We start from the raw sequence: 21,496 nt of genomic DNA on the forward strand, positions 1-21,496 counted from the left end.
TGCCAACTCAACGTCTCCCAAACATTACCCAACCAATCAACCATCCAGTCATACTCCACCCACCACCCACCACCTCAGTCTGCCAACTCAACGTCTCCCAAACATTACCCAACCAATCAACCATCCAGCCATACTCCACCCACCACCCACCACCCAACGCCTCAGTCTGTCAACGCAACGTCTCCCAAACATTACCCAACCAATCAACCACCCAGCCATACTCCACCCACCATCCACCGCCTCAGTCTGCCAACACAACGTCTCCCAAACATTACCCAACCAATCAACCATCCAGCCATACTCCACCCACCATCCACCGCCTCAGTCTGCCAACGCAACGTCTCCCAAACATTACCCAACCAATCAACCATCCAGCCATACTCCACCCACCACCCACCACCTCAGTCTGCCAACGCGACGTCTCCCAAACATTACCCAACCAATCAACCATCCAGCCATACTCCACCCACCATCCACCACCTCAGTCTGCCAACGCAACGTCTCCCAAACATTACCCAACCAATCAACCATCCAGCCATACTCCACCCACCATCCACCACCTCAGTCTGCCAACGCGACGTCTCCCAAACATTACCCAACCAATCAACCATCCAGCCATACTCCACCCACCACCCACCACCTCAGTCTGCCAACGCGACGTCTCCCAAACATTACCCAACCAATCAACCATCCAGCCATACTCCACCCACCATCCACCGCCTCAGTCTGCCAACGCAACGTCTCCCAAACATTACCCAACCAATCAACCAACGCACTTCTAACGTTTCCAGAACCTGAGACACAAGATTGGGAATCATCTCAACAGGATATTTTATAGAGAAGTTACAGCCTTCTCCTTTCTGTATTACTCCTTTTTATATACATTACCATTTTTACTCTTTTTATAGTTTGTTTATAACTGAGTCTTCGTACCGCAGTCTTCTCCTCCACGATGCGTCCCAAATGGCACCCTTTTTACCTATATAGTGGTTGAAAGTAGTGCACTATAAAGGGAATATTCAATTTGGGAGCACCCTCTTCCGCAGTAGCACAGTAGCACATTAGCACAGTAGCACATTAGCACAGTAGCACATTAGCACATTAGCACATTAGCACAGTAGCACATTAGCACAGTAGCACATTAGCACAGTAGCACCAGTTGTCTCCACCCGTCTCTCTGCTTGTTGTTGTGAAGCTGCATGGCGTCGTGTGTTTGGCATTACAACCGTCGCCTCTTAGATGTTCAGTAGGCACACAGTGTTTCATCATCAGGTGTTGGCTTGGCTACTGTACCAGGCATCTGATCCTCTCTAACCTACCTCTAACCTAACTCTAACCTACCTCTAACCTCTAACCTACCTCTAACGTACCTCTAACCTAACTCTAACCTAACTCTAACCTACCTCTAACCTAGCTCTAACCTAACTCTAACCTACCTCTAACCTCTAACCTACCTCTAACCTACCTCTAACCTCTAACCTACCTCTAATCTAACTCTAACCTACCTCTAACCTCTAACCTACCTCTAACCTACCTCTAACTTAACTCTAACCTAGCTCTAACCTAACTCTAACCTACCTCTAACCTACCTCTAACCTAACTCTAACTCTACCTCAAGCTGAGCGATGTGTTTTGGATGTATGTGTGAGTGTGTCTACAGCTCAATGCTGGAACAAAGATCCCCTCTGTCTCTGTCCCTGTCCCTGTGCCTCTGTCTCTCTCTCTCTGTCCCTCTGTCTCTCTGTCCCTCGGTCTACTCTCCTCTGAGCCCCAGAGCTGGCAACTACAACCTGAACCTGGAACAAGTGATTAAAAGATGTCTGGAAGAGGAAGAGATGAACTAAGGGATGTGATGTGTTCTGTGTTAAAGCCCTCTGATAGTAGTAGTATATAGTCATAATTTTATCTCCCATTCAGGAGTGTGTGTGTTGGTCTCCTCAGCTGTGGGTGAACCAGGAGGATGGGGGGGTGGAGCCTGTGGAGGGGACCAGTGAAATGGCTAACGGTCACCTGGATCCGACCAACGACTGCCTGTGCCTGGGCTCGCCGCTTCAGAACCGTGACCAGATGAGAGCCAACGTCATCAATGAGATTATGAGCACAGAGAGACACTACATCAAACACCTCAAGGACATCTGTGAGGTACACACACTTACAGTACATACTGTACGTGCACACGCATACATACACACACACCTACTCGCACACTTGGGAAAACGCATGCATGCACACACACACACACAATACACACACACACACACACACACACACACACACACACACACACACACACACACACACACACAAACCGACAAACACACACACACATGCAGGGGTACGTGAGCTCTCTTGGAACAGTAGTCTAACTGTGGTGAATTGATTATAGCAGTAGTGTTTAAAACTAGACTCAATCTGCTTTCATGATTCTCTCCAGGGATACATGGGAGAGTACAGGAAAATATGTTGAAATGTGGGAACCCACACACCAGCACACACACACTCAGACACACACACACACCAGCACACACACACACACACACACACACACACACACACACACACACACACACACTCAGACACACACACACAAGCATGAGCACACACACACACGCACACACACACAATCCTTTGCTCATCCCCATCCTACTCTATGTATAATCATCTTTCTTCCAGGGCTACCTGCGTCAGTGTAGGAAGAGGGTAGACATGTTTAACGATGACCAGCTGAGGGTGATCTTTGGGAACATCGAGGACATCTACCGTTTCCAGATGGGCTTCGTTAGAGACCTGGAGAAACAATACAACAACGAGGAACCACACCTGTCTGAGATAGGACCCTGTTTTCTAGAACATGTAAGTTACTACCTAGATAGAACCCTGCTTTCTAGAACATGTAAGTTACTACCTAGATAGAACCCTGCTTTCTAGAACATGTAAGTTACTACCAAGATAGGACCCTGCTTTCTAGAACATGTAAGTTACTACCTAGATAGGACTCTGCTTTCTAGAACATGTAAGTTACTACCTAGATAGGACCCTGCTTTCTAGAACAGGTAAGTTACTACCTAGATAGGACTCTGCTTTCTAGAACAGGTAAGCTACTACCTAGATAGGACCCTGCTTTCTAGAACAGGTAAGTTACTACCTAGATAGGACTCTGCTTTCTAGAACAGGTAAGTTACTACCTAGATAGGACCCTGCTTTCTAGAACAGGTAAGTTACTACCTAGATAGGACCCTGCTTTCTAGAACAGGTAAGTTACTACCTAGATAGGACCCTGCTTTCTAGAACAGGTAAGTTACTACCTAGATAGGACTCTGCTTTCTAGAACATGTAAGTTACTACCTAGATAGGACTCTGCTTTCTAGAACATGTAAGTTACTACCAAGATAGGACCCTGCTTTCTAGAACATGTAAGTTACTACCTAGATAGGACCCTGCTTTCTAGAACAGGTAAGTTACTACCTAGATAGGACTCTGCTTTCTAGAACAGGTAAGTTACTACCTAGATAGGACCCTGCTTTCTAGAACAGGTAAGTTACTACCTAGATAGGACTCTGCTTTCTAGAACATGTAAGTTACTACCTAGATAGGACCCTGCTTTCTAGAACATGTAAGTTACTACCTAGATAGGACTCTGCTTTCTAGAACATGTAAGTTACTACCTAGATAGGACCCTGCTTTCTAGAACGTGTAAGTTACTACCTAGATAGGACTCTGCTTTCTAGAACAGGTAAGTTACTACCTAGATAGGACCCTGCTTTCTAGAACAGGTAAGTTACTACCTAGATAGGACTCTGCTTTCTAGAACAGGTAAGTTACTACCTAGATAGGACTCTGCTTTCTAGAACAGGTAAGTTACTACCTAGATAGGACCCTGCTTTCTAGAACAGGTAAGTTACTAACCTATATAGGACCCTGCTTTCTAGAACATGTAAGTTATTATTCAACACCAAGATGATATTCAGATTGGCGCCGAGGGGATGGCTGCCGTTTTACAGGCTCCTAACCAACTGTGCTATTTTGTGTGTTTTTTCACATTGTTTGTAACGTGTCTCAATCGCCGCAACTCCCCAACAGGCTTCGGGAGAGGCGAAAGTCGAGTCATGCGTCCCCCGAAACATGACCCGCCAAACCACGCTTCTTAACACCCGCCCGCTTAATCTGGAAGCCAGTCGCACCAATGTGTCGGAAGAAACACCTTTCAACTGACGACCGAAGTCAGCCTGCAGGTGCCCGGTCCTACACAAGGAGTCGCTAGAGCACGATGAGCCACGTAAAGCCCCCCCGCTGTGCCACCCGGGAGGCCCCTATTTGTAACTTATTTTGTACATAATGTTGATGCTACTGTCTCTTTTGACCGAAAAGAGCTTCTGGATATCAGAACAGCGATTACTCACCTCAAACTGGATAAAGATATTTTCTTTGAGTCTGACGTGAAGAATATAATGTTGATCCCAGACAAGGCCGAAATCCCCATCATTCGCATGAAGAAAATAAGGAAATGTAGGGGACACAGATCAGGGTGCCTTGTGAGAATTCATCGGCGAGTGTGTAACCCGCCTCTACCATCCGTTCTATTGGCCAACGTACAATCACTGGAGAATAAACTGGATGAGCTCCATTAAAGACTATCCTACCAGCGGGACATTAAAAACTGTAACATCTCATGTTTCACCGAGTCGTGGCTGAACCACAACACATAATAAACAGTTGGCTGGGTTTTCCATGAATCAGCAGGACAGAACAGCTGTGTCTGGCAAGACGAGAAGTGGGAGTGTGTGTCAATGTCTAATATTAACGTAGTCTCAAGGTATTGCTCACCTGAGGTAGAGTACCTTATTATAAGCTGCAGACTACACTATCTACCAATCTATATTTTTCATAACCATCTATTTACCACCACAAACTGACTCTGACACTAAGATCGCACTCAACCAGCTGTATAAGGCCATAAACAAACAAGAAAATGCTCATCCAGAAGCGGCGCTCCTAGTGGCCGGGGACTTTAATGCAGGTTAACTTAAATCTGTTATACCTCATTTCTACCAGCATGTCACATGTGCAACCAGGGGGAAAAAAACTCTAGACCACCTTTACTCCACACACAGATATGTGTACATAGCTCTCCCTCGCCCTCCATTTGGAAAATTTGACCATAATTCTATCCTCCTGATTTCTGCTTACAAGCAAAAACTAAAGCAGGAAGTACCAGTGACTCACTCAATACGGAAGTGGTCAGATGACGTGGATGCTACGCTACAGGACTGTTTTGCTAGCACAGACTGGGACATGTTCTGGTATTCATCCAATGGCATTGAGGAGTATACCACCTCAGTCACCTGCTTCATCAATAAGTGCCTCGACGACGTCGTCCCCACAGTGGTCATACGTACATATCCCAACCAGAAGCCATGGATTACAGGCAACATCCGCTGAACACTAATTAAACACGCGTATAAGAAATTATGCTATGCCCTCAGACGAACCATCAAACAGGAAAAGCGACAATACAGGGCAAAGATTGAATCCTACTACACCGTCTCTGACGCTCGTCGGATGTGGCAGGGCTTGAAAACTATTATGGACGACAAAGGGAAACCCAGCCGCGAGCTGCCCAGTGACACAAGCCTACCAGACAAGCTAAATGCCTTTTATGCTCGCTTCAAGGCAAGCAACACTGAAGCATGCATGAGAGCACCAGCTGTTCCAGATGACTGTGTGATCACGCTCTCCATAGCCGATGTGAGCAAGACCTTTAAACAGGTCAACATTCACCGCAGGGCCAGAAGGATAACCAGGACGTGTACTCAGAGCATGCACGGCCAACTTGCAAGTATCTTTACTGACATTTTCAACCTCTCCCTGACCGAGTCTGTAATACCTACATGTTTCAAGACCACCATAGTCCCTGTTCCCAGGAAAGTGAAGGTAACCTGCCTAAATGACTACAGCCCCGTAACGCTCAGTCGGTAGTCATGAAGTTCTTTGAAAGGCTGGTCATGTCTCACATCAACACCATTATCTCTGAAACCCTAGACCCACTCCAATTTGCATACCGCCCCAACAGATCCACAGATGACGCAAAACTCAGTCGCACTCCACACTGCCCTTTCCCAACTGGACAAAAGTGTGAATTCTGTTCATAGTGCCCACAAAACTCATCACTAAGCTACGGACCATGGGACTAAACACCTCCCTCTGCAACTGGATCCTGGACTTCCTGACGAGCCGCCCCCAGCTGGTAAGGGTAGGCAACAACACATCTGCCATGTTGATCCTCAACACGGGGGCCCCTCCGGGGTTTAGTCCCCTCCTTTACTCCCTTTTCACCCACGACTGCGTGGCCAAGCACGACTCCAACACCATCATTATGTTTGCTGGTGACACAATGGTGGTAGGCCTGATCCCCGACAACAATGAGACAGCCTATAGGGAGGAGGCAGAGACCTGGCAGTGTGGTGCCAGGACAACAGCCTCTCCCTCAACGTGAGCAATACATAGGAGGTGATTGTGGACTACAGGAAAAGGATGGCCGAACACGCCCCCATTCACATCAACGGGGCTGTAGTGGAGCAGGTTGAGAGCTTCAAGGTCCTTGGTGTCCACATCACCAACAAACTAACATGGTCCAAGCACACCAAGAAAGTCAAGAAGAGGGTACAACAACGCCTTTTCCCCCTCAGGAGACTGAAAAGATTTGAAAAGCTTTGGCATGGGTGCCCAGATCCTCAAAAAATTATACAGCTGCACCATCGAGAGCATCCTGACCTGTTGCATCACCGCCTGGTATGGCAACTGCTCGGCATCTGACCATAAGGCACTGCAGAGGGTAGTGGGTATGCCCCAGTACATCACTTGGGCCAAGCTTCCTGACATCCATGACTTATATACTAGGCGGTGTCAGAGGAAGGCCCTAAAAATGGTCAAAGACTCCAGTTACCAAGTCATAGACTGTTCTCTTTGCTACCGCACGGCAAGTGGTACCGGAGCACCAAGTCTAGGTCCAAAAGGTTCCTTAACAGCTTGCTCAACTGCTTCCTGATAGGCCGCCCCCAGGTGGTAAGGGTAGGTAACAACACATCCGCCACACTGATCCTTAACACGGGGGCTCCTCAGGGGTGCATGCTCAGTCCCCTCCTGTACTCCCTGTTCACTCATGACTGCATGGCCAGGCACGACTCCAACACCATCATCAAGGTTGCCGATGACACAACAGTGGTAGGCCTGATCACTGACAACAATGAGACAGCCTATAAGGAGGTCAGAGACGTGGCCGTGTGGTGCCAGGACAACAACATCTCCTTCAATGTGATTCAACTGCTCGGCATCAGACCACAATACACTACAGAGGGTACATCACTGGGGTCAAGCATCCTGCCATCCAGGACCTCTATAACAGGCGGTGTCAGAGGAAGGCCCTAAAAATTGTCAAAGACTCCAGCCACCCTAGTCATGGACTGTCCTTTCTGCTACCACACGGCAAGCGGTACCGGAGCACAAAGTCTAGGTACAAGAGGCTTCTTACCATCTTCCAACCCCCAGCCATAAGACTCCTGAACAGCTAATCAAAGGGCTACCCAGACCCCTCTTTTACGCTGCTGCTACTCTCTGTTTAGTAACTATGCATAGTCACTTTAACTCTTCCTACATGTACATATTACCTCAACTAACCGGTGTCCCCGCACATTAACTCTGTACCGGAACCCCCATATAGCCTCCACATTGACTCTGTACTGGTACCCCCATATAGCCTCCACATTGACTCTGTACCAGTACCCCCCTGTATATAGCCTCCACATTGACTCTGTACCGGTACCCCCATATAGCCTTCACACTGACTCTGTACCGATACCCCCATATAGCCTCCACACTGACTCTGTACCGGTACCTCATGTATATAGCCTCCACATTGACTCTGTACCGTAACACCCTGTATATAGCCTCCACATTGACTCTGTACCGGTACCCCCTGTATATAGCCTCCACATTGACTCTGTACCACATTGACTCTGTACCGGTACCCCCTGTATATAGCCTCCACACTGACTCTGTACCGGTACCCCCATATAGCCTCCACACTGACTCTGTACTGGTACCTCCTGTATATAGCCTCCACATTGACTCTGTACCGTAACACCCTGTATATAGCCTCCACATTGACTCTGTACTGGTACCCCCTGTATATAGCCTCCACACTGACTCTGTACTGGTACCCCCTGTATATAGCCTCCACATTGACTCTGTACTGGTACTCCCTGTATATAGCCTCCACATTGACTCTGTACCGTAACACCCTGTATATAGCCTCCACATTGACTCTGTACCGGTACCCCCATATAGCCTCCACACTGACTCTGTACCGGTACCCCCTGTATATAGCCTCCACACTGACTCTGTACCGGTACCCCCTGTATATAGCCTCCACACTGACTCTGTACCGGTACCCCCTGTATATAGCCTCCACACTGACTCTGTACCGGTATAGTATATAGCCTCCACACTGACTCTGTACCGGTACCCCCTGTATATAGTCTCCACATTGACTCTGTACGGTACCCCCTGTATATAGCCTCCACATTGACTCTGTACCGGTACCCCCTGTATATAGCCTCCACACTGACTCTGTACCGGTACCCCTGTATATAGTCTCCACATTGACTCTGTACCGGTACCCCCTGTATATAGCCTCCACACTGACTCTACCCCCTGTATATAGCCTCCACACTGACTCTGTACCGGTACCCCCTGTATATAGTCTCCACATTGACTCTGTACCGGTACCCCCTGTATATAGCCTCCACACTGACTCTGTACCGGTACCCCCTGTATATAGTCTCCACATTGACTCTGTACCGGTACCCCCTGTATATAGCCTCCACACTGACTCTGTACCGGTACCCCCTGTATATAGCCTCCACATTGACTCTGTACCGGTACCCCCTGTATATAGCCTCCACATTGACTCTGTACCGGTACCCCTGTATATAGTCTCCACATTGACTCTGTACCCCCTGTATATAGCCTCCACATTGACTCTGTACCGGTACCCCCTGTATATAGTCTCCACATTGACTCTGTACCGGTACCCCCTGTATATAGCCTCCACATTGACTCTGTACCACATTGACTCTGTACCGGTACCCCCTGTATATAGCCTCCACATTGACTCTGTACCGGTACCCCCTGTATATAGCCTCCACATTGACTCTGTACCGGTACCCCCTGTATATAGCCTCCACATTGACTCTGTACCGGTACCCCCTGTATATAGTCTCCACATTGACTCTGTACCGGTACCCCCTGTATATAGTCTCCACATTGACTCTGTACCGGTACCCCCTGTATATAGTCTCCACATTGACTCTGTACCGGTACCCCCTGTATATAGTCTCCACATTTGACATTGACTCTGTACCGGTACCCCCTGTATATAGTCTCCACATTGACTCTGTACCGGTACCCCCTGTATATAGTCTCCCATTGACTCTACCGGTACCCCTGTATATAGTCTCCACATTGACTCTGTACCGGTACCCCCTGTATATAGTCTCCACATTGACTCTGTACCGGTACCCCCTGTATATAGTCTCCACATTGACTCTGTACCGGTACCCCCTGTATATAGCCTCACTATTGTTATTTTACTGCTGTTTAATTATTTGTTACTTTTAGTTTCTATTTTTTATAGAAACACTTTTTTTTTTTTTTACATCTTAACTGCATTGTTGTTTCAGGGCCTGTAAGTCACTGTCAGGTCTACACCTGTTGTATTCAGCATTTCACTGTAAGGTCTACACCTGTTGTATTCAGCATTTCACTGTAACGTCTACACCTGTTGTATTCAGCATTTCACTGTAAGGTCTACACCTGTTGTATTCAGCATTTCACTGTAAGGTCTACACCTGTTGTATTCAGCATTTCACTGTAAGGTCTACACCTGTTGTGTTCAGCATTTCACTGTAAGGTCTACACCTGTTGTATTCAGCATTTCACTGTAACGTCTACACCTGTTGTATTCAGCATTTCACTGTAAGGTCTACACCTGTTGTAATTCAGCATTTCACTGTAACGTCTACACCTGTTGTATTCAGCATTTCACTGTAAGGTCTACACCTGTTGTATTCAGCATTTCACTGTATGGTCTACACCTGTTGTATTCAGCATTTCACTGTAAGGTCTACACCTGTTGTATTCAGCATTTCACTGTAAGGTCTACACCTGTTGTATTCAGCATTTCACTGTAAGGTCTACACCTGTTGTATTCAGCATTTCACTGTAAGGTCTACACCTGTTGTATTCAGCATTTCACTGTAAGGTCTACACCTGTTGTATTCAGCATTTCACTGTAACGTCTACACCTGTTGTATTCAGCATTTCACTGTAACGTCTACACCTGTTGTATTCAGCATTTCACTGTAAGGTCTACACCTGTTGTATTCAGCATTTCACTGTAACGTCTACACCTGTTGTATTCAGCATTTCACTGTAACGTCTACACCTGTTGTATTCAGCATTTCACTGTAAGGTCTAAACCTGTTGTATTCAGCATTTCACTGTAAGGTCTAAACCTGTTGTATTCAGCATTTCACAGGTCTACTACACCTGTTGTATTCAGCATTTCACTGTAAGGTCTAAACCTGTTGTATTCAGCATTTCACTGTAAGGTCTACACCTGTTGTATTCAGCATTTCACTGTATGGTCTACACCTGTTGTATTCAGCATTTCACTGTAAGGTCTACACCTGTTGTATTCAGCATTTCACTGTAAGGTCTACACCTGTTGTATTCAGCATTTCACTGTAAGGTCTACACCTGTTGTATTCAGCATTTCACTGTAACGTCTACACCTGTTGTATTCAGCATTTCACTGTAACGTCTACACCTGTTGTATTCAGCATTTCACTGTAAGGTCTACACCTGTTGTATTCAGCATTTCACTGTATGGTCTACACCTGTAGTATTCAGCATTTCACTGTAAGGTCTACACCTGTTGTATTCAGCATTTCACTGTAAGGTCTACACCTGTTGTATTCAGCATTTCACTGTAAGGTCTACACCTGTTGTATTCAGCATTTCACTGTAAGGTCTACACCTGTTGTATTCAGCATTTCACTGTAACGTCTACACCTGTTGTATTCAGCATTTCACTGTAAGGTCTACACCTGTTGTATTCAGCATTTCACTGTAACGTCTACACCTGTTGTATTCAGCATTTCACTGTAAGGTCTAAACCTGTTGTATTCAGCATTTCACTGTAAGGTCTACTACACCTGTTGTATTCAGCATTTCACTGTAAGGTCTAAACCTGTTGTATTCAGCATTTCACTGTAAGGTCTACACCTGTTGTATTCAGCATTTCACTGTATGGTCTACACCTGTTGTATTCAGCATTTCACTGTAAGGTCTACACCTGTTGTATTCAGCATTTCACTGTAAGGTCTACACCTGTTGTATTCAGCATTTCACTGTAACGTCTACACCTGTTGTATTCAGCATTTCACTGTAACGTCTACACCTGTTGTATTCAGCATTTCACTGTAACGTCTACACCTGTTGTATTCAGCATTTCACTGTAAGGTCTACACCTGTTGTATTCAGCATTTCACTGTAAGGTCTACACCTGTTGTATTCAGCATTTCATAAGGTCTACACCTGTTGTATTCAGCATTTCACTTGTCTACACCTTTGATTCAGCATTTCACTGTAAGGTCTACACCTGTTGTATTCACCATTTCACTGTAAGGTCTAAACCTGTTGTATTCAGCATTTCACTGTAAGGTCTACACCTGTTGTATTCAGCATTTCACTGTAAGGTCTACTACACCTGTTGTATTCAGCATTTCACTGTAAGGTCTACTACCTGTTGTATTCAGCATTTCACTGTAAGGTCTCTACACCTGTTGTATTCGGCATATGTGACAAATAACATTTGATTTGATTTGATTTGAAGATAGAGGCCTGCTGAACAACCATATGATACCTGCAGCAGGATTTATTGTTTCACATCACAAATGAACCATCTCCTCATCTCCTCATCTCCTCATCTCCTCATCTCCCCATCTCCTCATCTCCCCATCTCCTCATCTCCTCATCTCCCCATCTCCTCATCTCCTCATCTCCCCATCTCCCCATCTCCTCATCTCCCCATCTCCCCATCTCCCCATCTCCTCATCTCCCCATCTCCCCATCTCCCCATCTCCCCATCTCCCCATCTCCCCATCTCCCATCTCCTCATCTCCCCATCTCCCCATCTCCCATCCCCATCTCCTCATCTCCCCATCTCCCCATCTCCCCATCTCCCCATCTCCTCATCTCCCCATCTCCTCATCTCCTCATCTCCCCATCTCCCCATCTCCCCATCTCCTCATCTCCCCATCTCCCCATCTCCCTATCTCCCCATCTCCCCATCTCCTCATCTCCCCATCTCCCCATCTCCCCATCTCCTCATCTCCCCATCTCCTCATCTCCTCATCTCCCCATCTCCCCATCTCCCCATCTCCTCATCTCCCCATCTCCCCATCTCCCTATCTCCCCATCTCCCCATCTCCTCATCTCCCCATCTCCTCATCTCCTCCATTGTTGTTGTGTCCCACAGCAAGACGGCTTCTGGATCTACTCTGAGTACTGTAACAACCACTTGGACGCCTGCATGGAGCTGTCCAAGCTGATGAGAGACGGGAGGTACCAGCACTTCTTCGAGGCCTGTCGTCTGCTGCAGCAGATGATCGACATCGCTATCGACGGCTTCCTCCTCACACCCGTGCAGAAGATCTGCAAATACCCCCTGCAGCTGGCCGAGCTGCTCAAATACACCGCACAGGAGCACAGGTAGGATTATAGACACACACAAAGTCAGTCATTCAGCTGTGTTTGTCTCATCCGGCTCCAGGTCACAAATCACACTCTCACAGCCAGACAGGGGCAGGAGCCAACACTCTCACAGCCAGACAGGGGCAGGAGCCAACACTCTCACAGCCAGACAGGGGCAGGAGCCAACACTCTCACAGCCAGACAGGGGCAGGAGCCAACACTCTCACAGCCAGACAGGGGCAGGAGCCAACACTCTCACAGCCAGACAGGGGCAGGAGCCAACACTCTCACAGCCAGACAGGGGCAGGAGCCAACACTCTCACAGCCAGAAACGGGCAGGAGCCAACACTCTCACAGCCAGACAGGGGCAGGAGCCAACACTCTCACAGCCAGACAGGGGCAGGAGCCAACACTCTCACAGCCAGACAGGGGCAGGAGCCAACACTCTTAACTCTATCTGCCAGATATCTGTCTCTCTGTCTGCCTCTAAGTCTGTCTCTCTCTCTCCTGTCTGTCTGTCTGTCTGTCTGCCTCAGTCTGTGAGGAGTGTGTGAAAGTGTAGTGTGTCGTGTGTCTGCAAGATGGAGGATAGGCCTGCTTCCACGGATAGACACAAAACACACAGACACACACACAAACACACACACACACAACACACACACACACACACACACACACACACACACACACACACACACACACACACACACTTACTAACACACACACTGATCTGGCACACACAAACCTGTAGCAATAGCGACTGCGTTAAGGTGTGATTCATCCCCCTGAAATTACCTGTGTTCTGTCTCCATAATGACTATTACTATGTGGTGGTTGTAATGTGTCTTCTGTCTCCATAGTGACTATCGCTACGTGGTGGTTGTAATGTGTGTTCTGTTTCCATAGTGACTATCGCTACGTGGCGGCAGCGCTGGCGGTGATGCGTAACGTCACTCAGCAGATCAACGAGAGGAAGAGGAGGCTGGAGAACATTGACAAGATCGCCCAATGGCAGGCCTCCGTCCTGGACTGGGAGGTACATACTGTACACCACTCGGAATTAACCAACACTCAACGGAGTGTGTGTGTGTGTTTAAAACGAGCGTCTTTAGGTCCTTGAATAGTGCTAAATAAAGACATGTATTATTATGGTCCCCAGGGTGATGACATCCTGGACCGGAGCTCGGAGTTGATCTATACAGGAGAAATGTCTTGGATCTACCAGCCTTATGGACGCAGTCAGCAACGTGTCTTCTTCCTCTTTGATCACCAGCTGGTCCTCTGTAAGAAGGTATGAAACCTCCCCTCTCTGTCCTGAAACCTCCCCTCTCTGTCCTGAAACCTCCCCTCTCTGTCCTGAAACCTCCCCTCTCTGTCCTGCTCCAAACCAGTTCAGGTATATATAGAAGGTATGAAACCTCCCCTCTCTGTCCTGAAACCTCCCCTCTCTGTCCTGCTCCAAACCAGTTCAGGTATATATAGAAGGTATGAAACCTCCCCTCTCTGTCCTGAAACCTCCCCTCTCTGTCCTGAAACCTACCCTCTCTGTCCTGCTCCAAACCAGTTCAGGTATATATAGAAGGTATGAAACCTCCCCTCTCTGTCCTGAAACCTCCCCTCTCTGGCCAAAACACACACACACACACACGCACACACACACACGCACACACACACACTGCTCGGGGATGTCTGCGGGACATGCTTAATTATGAATCCCTCATCTTTGTTCTTGAGTTTCTTATTCACAATGTGCAACACAACATGTGTAATGGCTGCCCTCAGGGCGTGTTGGTGGCCTGTTGCATGCTCCTCTCTCTCTCTCTCTCTCTCTCTCTCATCCTCTTCTTCTCTCCTCCTCTTTTCCCCTCCTCTTCTCATCCTCTCCTTCACCCCTCTTTTCCCCTCCTCCTCTCATCCTCTCCTTCTCTCCTCCTCTCATCCCCTTCTCCTCTCATCCTCTCCTCTCCTCCCCTCCTCTCATCCTCTCCTTCTCTCCTCCTCTTCTCCCTCCTCCTCCTCTCACCCTCTCCTTCTCCCCTCATCTTCCCCTCCCCTCCCCTCCTCCTCCCATCCTCTCCTCTCCTCCCCTCCTCTCACCCTCTCCTTCTCCCCTCCTCCTCTCATCCTCCCCTCCCCTACTCCTCCCATCCCCTCCTTCTCCCCTCCTCCTCTCATCCTCCCCTCCCCTCCTCCTCTCATCCTCTCCTCCCCTCCTCTCATCCTCTCATCCTCTCCTTCTCTCCTCCTCTTCCCCCCTCCTCCTCTCACCCTCTCCTTCTCCCCTCCTCCTCTCATCCTCTCCTCCCCTCCTCCTCCCATCCTCTCCTCCTCTCCTCGTCCTCCTCCTCAAATCTCCTCCTCTCCTCTCATCCTCTCATCCTTAACAGTACGTGGAGACCAGACACATCTGATCTCAACAGGCTAATTTACTGAATCATGCTGGTACATGGATTCTCTCTATTTTAAATACACTATATACACATGTAAACTCAGCAAAAAAATAAATGTTCTCTCACTGTCAACTGCATTTATTTTCAGCAAACTTCACATGTGTAAATATTTGTATGAACATAACGAGATTCAACTACTGAGACATAAACTGAACAAGTTCCACAGACATGTGACTAACATAAATAGAATAATGTGTTCCTGAACAAAGGGGGGGTCAAAATCAAAAGTAACAGTCAGTATGTGGTGTGGCCACCAGCTGCATTAAGTGCTGCAGTGCATCTCCTCCTCGTGGACTGCACCAGATTTGCCAGTTCTTGCTGTGAGATGTTACCCCACTCTTCCATTTACATTTACATTTAAGTCATTTAGCAGACGCTCTTATCCAGAGCGACTTACAAATTGGTGCTTTCACCTTATGACATCCAGTGGAACAGCCACTTTACAATAGTCTTCCACCAAGGCACTTGCAAGTTCCTGGACATTTCTGGGGGGAATGGCCCTAGCCCTCACCCTCCAATCCAACAGGTCCCAGACGTGCTCAATGGGATTGAGATCCGGGCTCTTCGCTGGCCATGGCAGAACACTTACATTCCTGTCTTGCAGGAAATCACACACAGAATGAGCAGTATGGCTGGTGGCATTATCATGCTGGAGGGTCATGTCAGGATGAGCCTGCAGGAAGGATACCACATGAGGGAGGAGGATGTCTTCCCTGTAATGCACAGAGTTGAGATTGCCTGCAATGACAACAAGCTCAGTGATGTTGTGACACACCGCCCCAGACCATGACGGACCCTCCACCTCCAAATCGATCCCACTCCAGAGTACAGGCCTCAGTGTAACGCTCATTCATTCTACGATAAACGCGAATCCAACCATCACCCCTGGTGAGACAAAACCGTGACTCATCAGGAAAGAAAACTTTTTGCCAGTCCTGTCTGGTCCAGCGACGGTGGGTTTGTGGCCATAGGCGACGTTGTTGCCGGTGATGTCTGGTGAGGACCTGCCTTACAATAGGCCTATAAGCCTTCAGTCTAGCCTCTCTCAGCCTATTGTGGACAGTCTGAGCACTGATGAAGGGATTGTGCGTTCCTGGTGTAACTTGGGCAGTTGTTGTTGCCATCCTGTACCTGTCCCGCAGGTGTGATGTTCGGATGTACCGATCCTGTGCAGGTGTTGTTACACGTGGTCTGCCACTGCGAGGACGATCAGCTGTCCGTCCTGTCTCCCTGTAGTGCTGTCTTAGGCGTCTCACAGTACGGACATTGCAATTTATTGCCCTGGCCACATCTGCAGTCCTCATGCCTCCTTGCAGCATGCCTAAGGCACGTTCACGCAGATGAGCAGGGACCCTGGGTATCTTTATTTTTTGTGTTTTTCAGAGTCAGTAGAAAGGCCTCTTTAGTGTCCTAAGTTTTCATAACTGTGACCTTAACTCTCTGTCTTAACGACCATTCCACAGGTGCATGTTCATTAATTGTTTATGGTTCATTGAACAAGCATGGGAAACAGTGTTAAAACACTTTACAATGAAGATCTGTGAAGTTATTTGGATTTTTATGAATTATCTTTGAAAGACAGGGTCCTGAAAAAGGGACCTTTCTTTTTTTGTTGAGTTTATGTAGACACCCCTTCAAATTAGTAGATTTGTCTATTTCAGCCACACCCGTTGCTGACAGGTGTATAAAACCGAGCACACAGCCATGAAATCTCCATAGATAAACATCGGTTGTAGAACGGCCTAACCGAAGAGCTCAGTGACTTTCAACGTGGCACCGTCAGAGGATGCACCATTCCAACGATTCAGTTTGTCAAATTTCTGCCCTACTAGAGCTGCCCTGGTCAACTGTAAGTGCTTTAATTGTGAAGTGAAAACTTCTAGGAGCAACAACGGCTCGGCTGGGAAGTGGGTAGGCCACACAAACTCACAGAACGGGTCCATCGAGTGAGGAAGCTCGTAGCGTGTGAAAATCATCTGTCCTTTCGTCTGTTGCAACTCTCACTACCGAGTTACAGACTGCCTCCGGAAGCAACATCAGTACAAGAACTGTTTGGTGGAGGAGAACAAATGTTCTGGGGCTGTTTTTCATGGTTCGGACTAGGCCCGTTAGTTCCAGTGAAGTGAAATCTAAATGCTACAGAATACAAGGACATTTTAGAAGATTCTGTGCTTCCAACCTTGTGGCAACAGTTTGGGGCAGGCCCTTTCCTGTTTCAGCATGACAATGCCCCCGTGCACAAAGCGATGTCCATACAGAAATAGTTTGTCGAGATCGGTGTGGAAGAACTTGACTGGCCTGCACAGAGCCCTGACCTCAAACCCATCAAACACCCTTGGGATGAATTGGAAAGCCGACCGCAAGCCAGGCCTAATCGCCCAACATCAGTGCCCAACCTCACTAATGCTCTTGTGGCTGAGTGGCAGCAAGTCCCCGTAGCAATGTTCCAACATCTAGTGGAAAGCCTTCCCAGAAGAGTGGGGGCTGTTATCGAAGCAAAAGGGGACCAACTCCATATTAATGAGATGTTTGACGAGCAGGTGTCCACATACTTTTAGTCATGTGGTGTATTGGTCTTTCCTCTCTTATATACATCATCATTAAGAGTTGTTCAGTCCCACTGTCCAGTACACAGCCCAGTACACAGCCCAGTACACAGCCCAGTACACAGTCCAGTACACAGCCCAGTACACAGCCCAGTACACAGCCCAGTACACAGCCCAGTACACAGTCCAGTACACAGCCCAGTACACAGCCCAGTACCCAGTCCAGTACACAGCCCAGTACACAGCCCAGTACACAGTCCAGTACACAGCCCAGTACACAGCCCAGTACACAGCCCAGTCCCACTGCCCAGTACACAGCCCAGTACAGAGCCCAGTACACAGCCCAGTACACAGCCCAGTCCCACTGCCCAGTACACAGCCCAGTACACAGCCCAGTACACAGCCCAGTACACAGCCCAGTCCCACTGCCCAGTACACAGCCCAGTACACAGCCCAGTACACAGCCCAGTACACAGCCCAGTCCCACTGCCCAGTACACAGCCCAGTACAGAGCCCAGTACACAGCCCAGTACACAGCCCAGTACACAGCCCAGTACACAGCCCAGTCCCACTGCCCAGTACACAGCCCAGTACACAGCCCAGTACACAGCCCAGTACACAGCCCAGTCCCACTGCCCAGTACACAGCCCAGTACACAGCCCAGTACACAGCCCAGTACACAGCCCAGTCCCACTGCCCAGTACACAGCCCAGTACACAGCCCAGTACACAGCCCAGTACACAGCCCAGTCCCACTGCCCAGTACACAGCCCAGTACACAGCCCAGTACACAGCCCAGTCCCACTGCCCAGTACACAGCCCAGTACACAGCCCAGTACACAGCCCAGTACAGAGCCCAGTACACAGCCCAGTACAGAGCCAAGTACACAGCCCAGTACAGAGCCCAGTACACAGCCCAGTACAGAGCCCAGTACACAGCCCAGTACAGAGCCCAGTACACAGCCCAGTACAGAGCCCAGTACACAGCCCAGTACAGAGCCCAGTACACAGCCCAGTTCAGAGCCCAGTACACAGCCCAGTACAGAGCCCAGTACACAGCCCAGTACAGAGCCCAGTACACAGCCCAGTACAGAGCCCAGCACACAGCCCAGTACACAGCCCAGTACACAGCCCAGTGCACAGTCCAGTACACAGCCCAGTACACAGCCCAATACAGACTCCAGTACACAGCCCAATACACAGCCCAGTACACAGCCCAGTACAGAGCCCAGCACACAGCCCAGTACACAGCCCAGTACACAGCCCAGTGCACAGTCCAGTACACAGCCCAGTACACAGCCCAATACAGACTCCAGTAAACAGCCTGGGCTACCAGACTACCTCTCTGTCTGTCCTAAACAGGCTGGGCTACCAGACTACCTCTCTGTCTGTCCTAAACAGGCTGGGCTACCAGACTACCTCTCTGCCTGTCCTAAACAGGCTGGGCTACCAGACTACCTCTCTGTCTGTCCTAAACAGGCTGGACTACCAGACTAACTCTCTGTCTGTCCTAAACAGGCTGGACTACCAGACTACCTCTCTGCCTGTCTTCAACAGGCTGGACTACCAGACTACCTCTCTGTCTGTCCTAAACAGGCTGGACTACCAGACTACCTCTCTGTCTGTCCTAAACAGGCTGGGCTACCTGACTACCTCTCTGTCTGTCCTAAACAGGCTGGACTACCAGACTAACTCTCTGTCTGTCCTAAACAGGCTGGGCTACCAGACTACCTCTCTGTCTGTCCTAAACAGGCTGGACTACCAGACTACCTCTCTGTCTGTCCTAAACAGGCTGGACTACCAGACTAACTCTCTGTCTGTCCTAAACAGGCTGGGCTACCAGACTACCTCTCTGTCTGTCCTAAACAGGCTGGGCTACCTGACTACCTCTCTGTCTGTCCTAAACAACAGGCTGGGCTGGACTACCAGACTAACTCTCTGTCTGTCCTAAACAGGCAGACCTGACTACTCTCTGTCTGTCCTAAACAGGCTGGACTACCAGACTAACTCTCTGTCTGTCCTAAACAGGCTGGGCTACCAGACTACCTCTCTGTCTGTCCTAAACAGGCTGGACTACCAGACTACCTCTCTGTCTGTCCTAAACAAGCTGGACTACCAGACTACCTCTCTGTCTGTTCTAAACAGGCTGGACTACCAGACAACCTCTCTGTCTGTCCTAAACAGGCTGGACTACCAGACTACCTCTCTGTCTGTCCTAAACAGGCTGGACTACCAGACATGATCTTTATATAATGTTGAAGATATTTTAGGATGATATCTGTCGTCTTAATGCTTTAATAAGTGCCGTATTGTTTCCATCTCTGTGTCATTGTGTTGAATGCCCACTGGTATAATAAGTCTGTAGTTCACAGCTGTACATATCTCTGTTGCTTAATGATTTATGGAGCTTGAGGTTTGTGAGCTAGCTTTAAACCAGGGCTTTAGAGAGGGAGAGAGGGAGAGAGGGAGAGAGAGAGAGAGAGAGAGAGAGAAAATTGTTGTTGTGTGTTTGTGTGACAGATGGAGAGTGTTGCATAAGAGAATAATATGGGGAAACGCCTGCAGGCTAAAACCTCTCAAAGACCCAACACACACGTTACACACGTTACACACACGCTACACACACGGTGTGACACCACCTCTCTCACCTTTAGGATCTGATTCATAGGGACATCCTGTACTATAAGGGCCTAACAACACCTCTCTCCTCTAGGACCTGATTCATAGGGACATCCTGTACTATAAGGGCCTAACAACACCTCTCTCTCCTCTAGGACCTGATTCGTAGGGACATCCTGTACTATAAGGGCCTAACAACACCTCTCTCTCCTCTAGGACCTGATTCGTAGGGACATCCTGTACTATAAGGGCCTAACAACACCTCTCTCTCCTCTAGGACCTGATTCGTAGGGACATCCTGTACTATAAGGGCCTAACACCTCTCTCCTCTAGGATCTGATTCATAGGGACATCCTGTACTATAAGGGCCTAACAACACCTCTCTGTCTCTAGGATCTGATTCATAGGGACATCCTGTACTATAAGGGCCTAACAACACCTCTCTCTCCTCTAGGACCTGATTCGTAGGGACATCCTGTACTATAAGGGCCTAACAACACCTCTCTCTCCTCTAGGATCTGATTCATAGGGACATCCTGTACTATAAGGGCCTAACAACACCTCTCTCTCCTCTAGGATCTGATTCGTAGGGACATCCTGTACTATAAGGGCCTAACAACACCTCTCTCCTCTAGGACCTGATTCATAGGGACATCCTGTACTATAAGGGCCTAACAACACCTCTCTCCTCTAGGATCTGATTCATAGGGACATCCTGTACTATAAGGGCCTAACAACACCTCTCTCTCCTCTAGGATCTGATTCATAGGGACATCCTGTACTATAAGGGCCTAACAACACCTCTCTCTCCTCTAGGACCTGATTCGTAGGGACATCCTGTACTATAAGGGCCTAACAACACCTCTCTCTCCTCTAGGACCTTATTCGTAGGGACATCCTATACTATAAGGGCCTAACAACACCTCTCTCTCCTCTAGGATCTGATTCATAGGGACATCCTGTACTATAAGGGCCTAACAACACCTCTCTCTCCTCTAGGATCTGATTCGTAGGGACATCCTGTACTAGGGACATCCTGTACTATAAGGGCCTAACAACACCTCTCTCT

General features: G+C 48.4%; 1 protein-coding gene across 1 annotated transcript in view; it reads left to right on the forward strand.

Annotated features, from left to right (window-relative positions):
- The first annotated feature begins 1,947 nt into the window (after positions 1-1,947).
- LOC115129204 (rho guanine nucleotide exchange factor 9) overlaps positions 1,948-21,496 on the forward strand; it is a 32,093-nt gene continuing 12,544 nt past the window's right edge. Inside the window, exons 1-6 of the mRNA XM_065018394.1 lie at positions 1,948-2,142; positions 2,674-2,853; positions 12,599-12,831; positions 13,720-13,849; positions 13,973-14,104; positions 20,583-20,622. Of these exons, the coding sequence (XP_064874466.1) occupies positions 1,996-2,142; positions 2,674-2,853; positions 12,599-12,831; positions 13,720-13,849; positions 13,973-14,104; positions 20,583-20,622 (862 nt within the window). The 5' untranslated portion in view covers positions 1,948-1,995. The remainder of the gene's footprint in view (positions 2,143-2,673; positions 2,854-12,598; positions 12,832-13,719; positions 13,850-13,972; positions 14,105-20,582; positions 20,623-21,496) is intronic.

The sequence above is a fragment of the Oncorhynchus nerka genome, linkage group LG5 (genome assembly GCF_034236695.1).
Source record: "Oncorhynchus nerka isolate Pitt River linkage group LG5, Oner_Uvic_2.0, whole genome shotgun sequence".
Taxonomy (NCBI): domain Eukaryota; kingdom Metazoa; phylum Chordata; class Actinopteri; order Salmoniformes; family Salmonidae; genus Oncorhynchus; species Oncorhynchus nerka.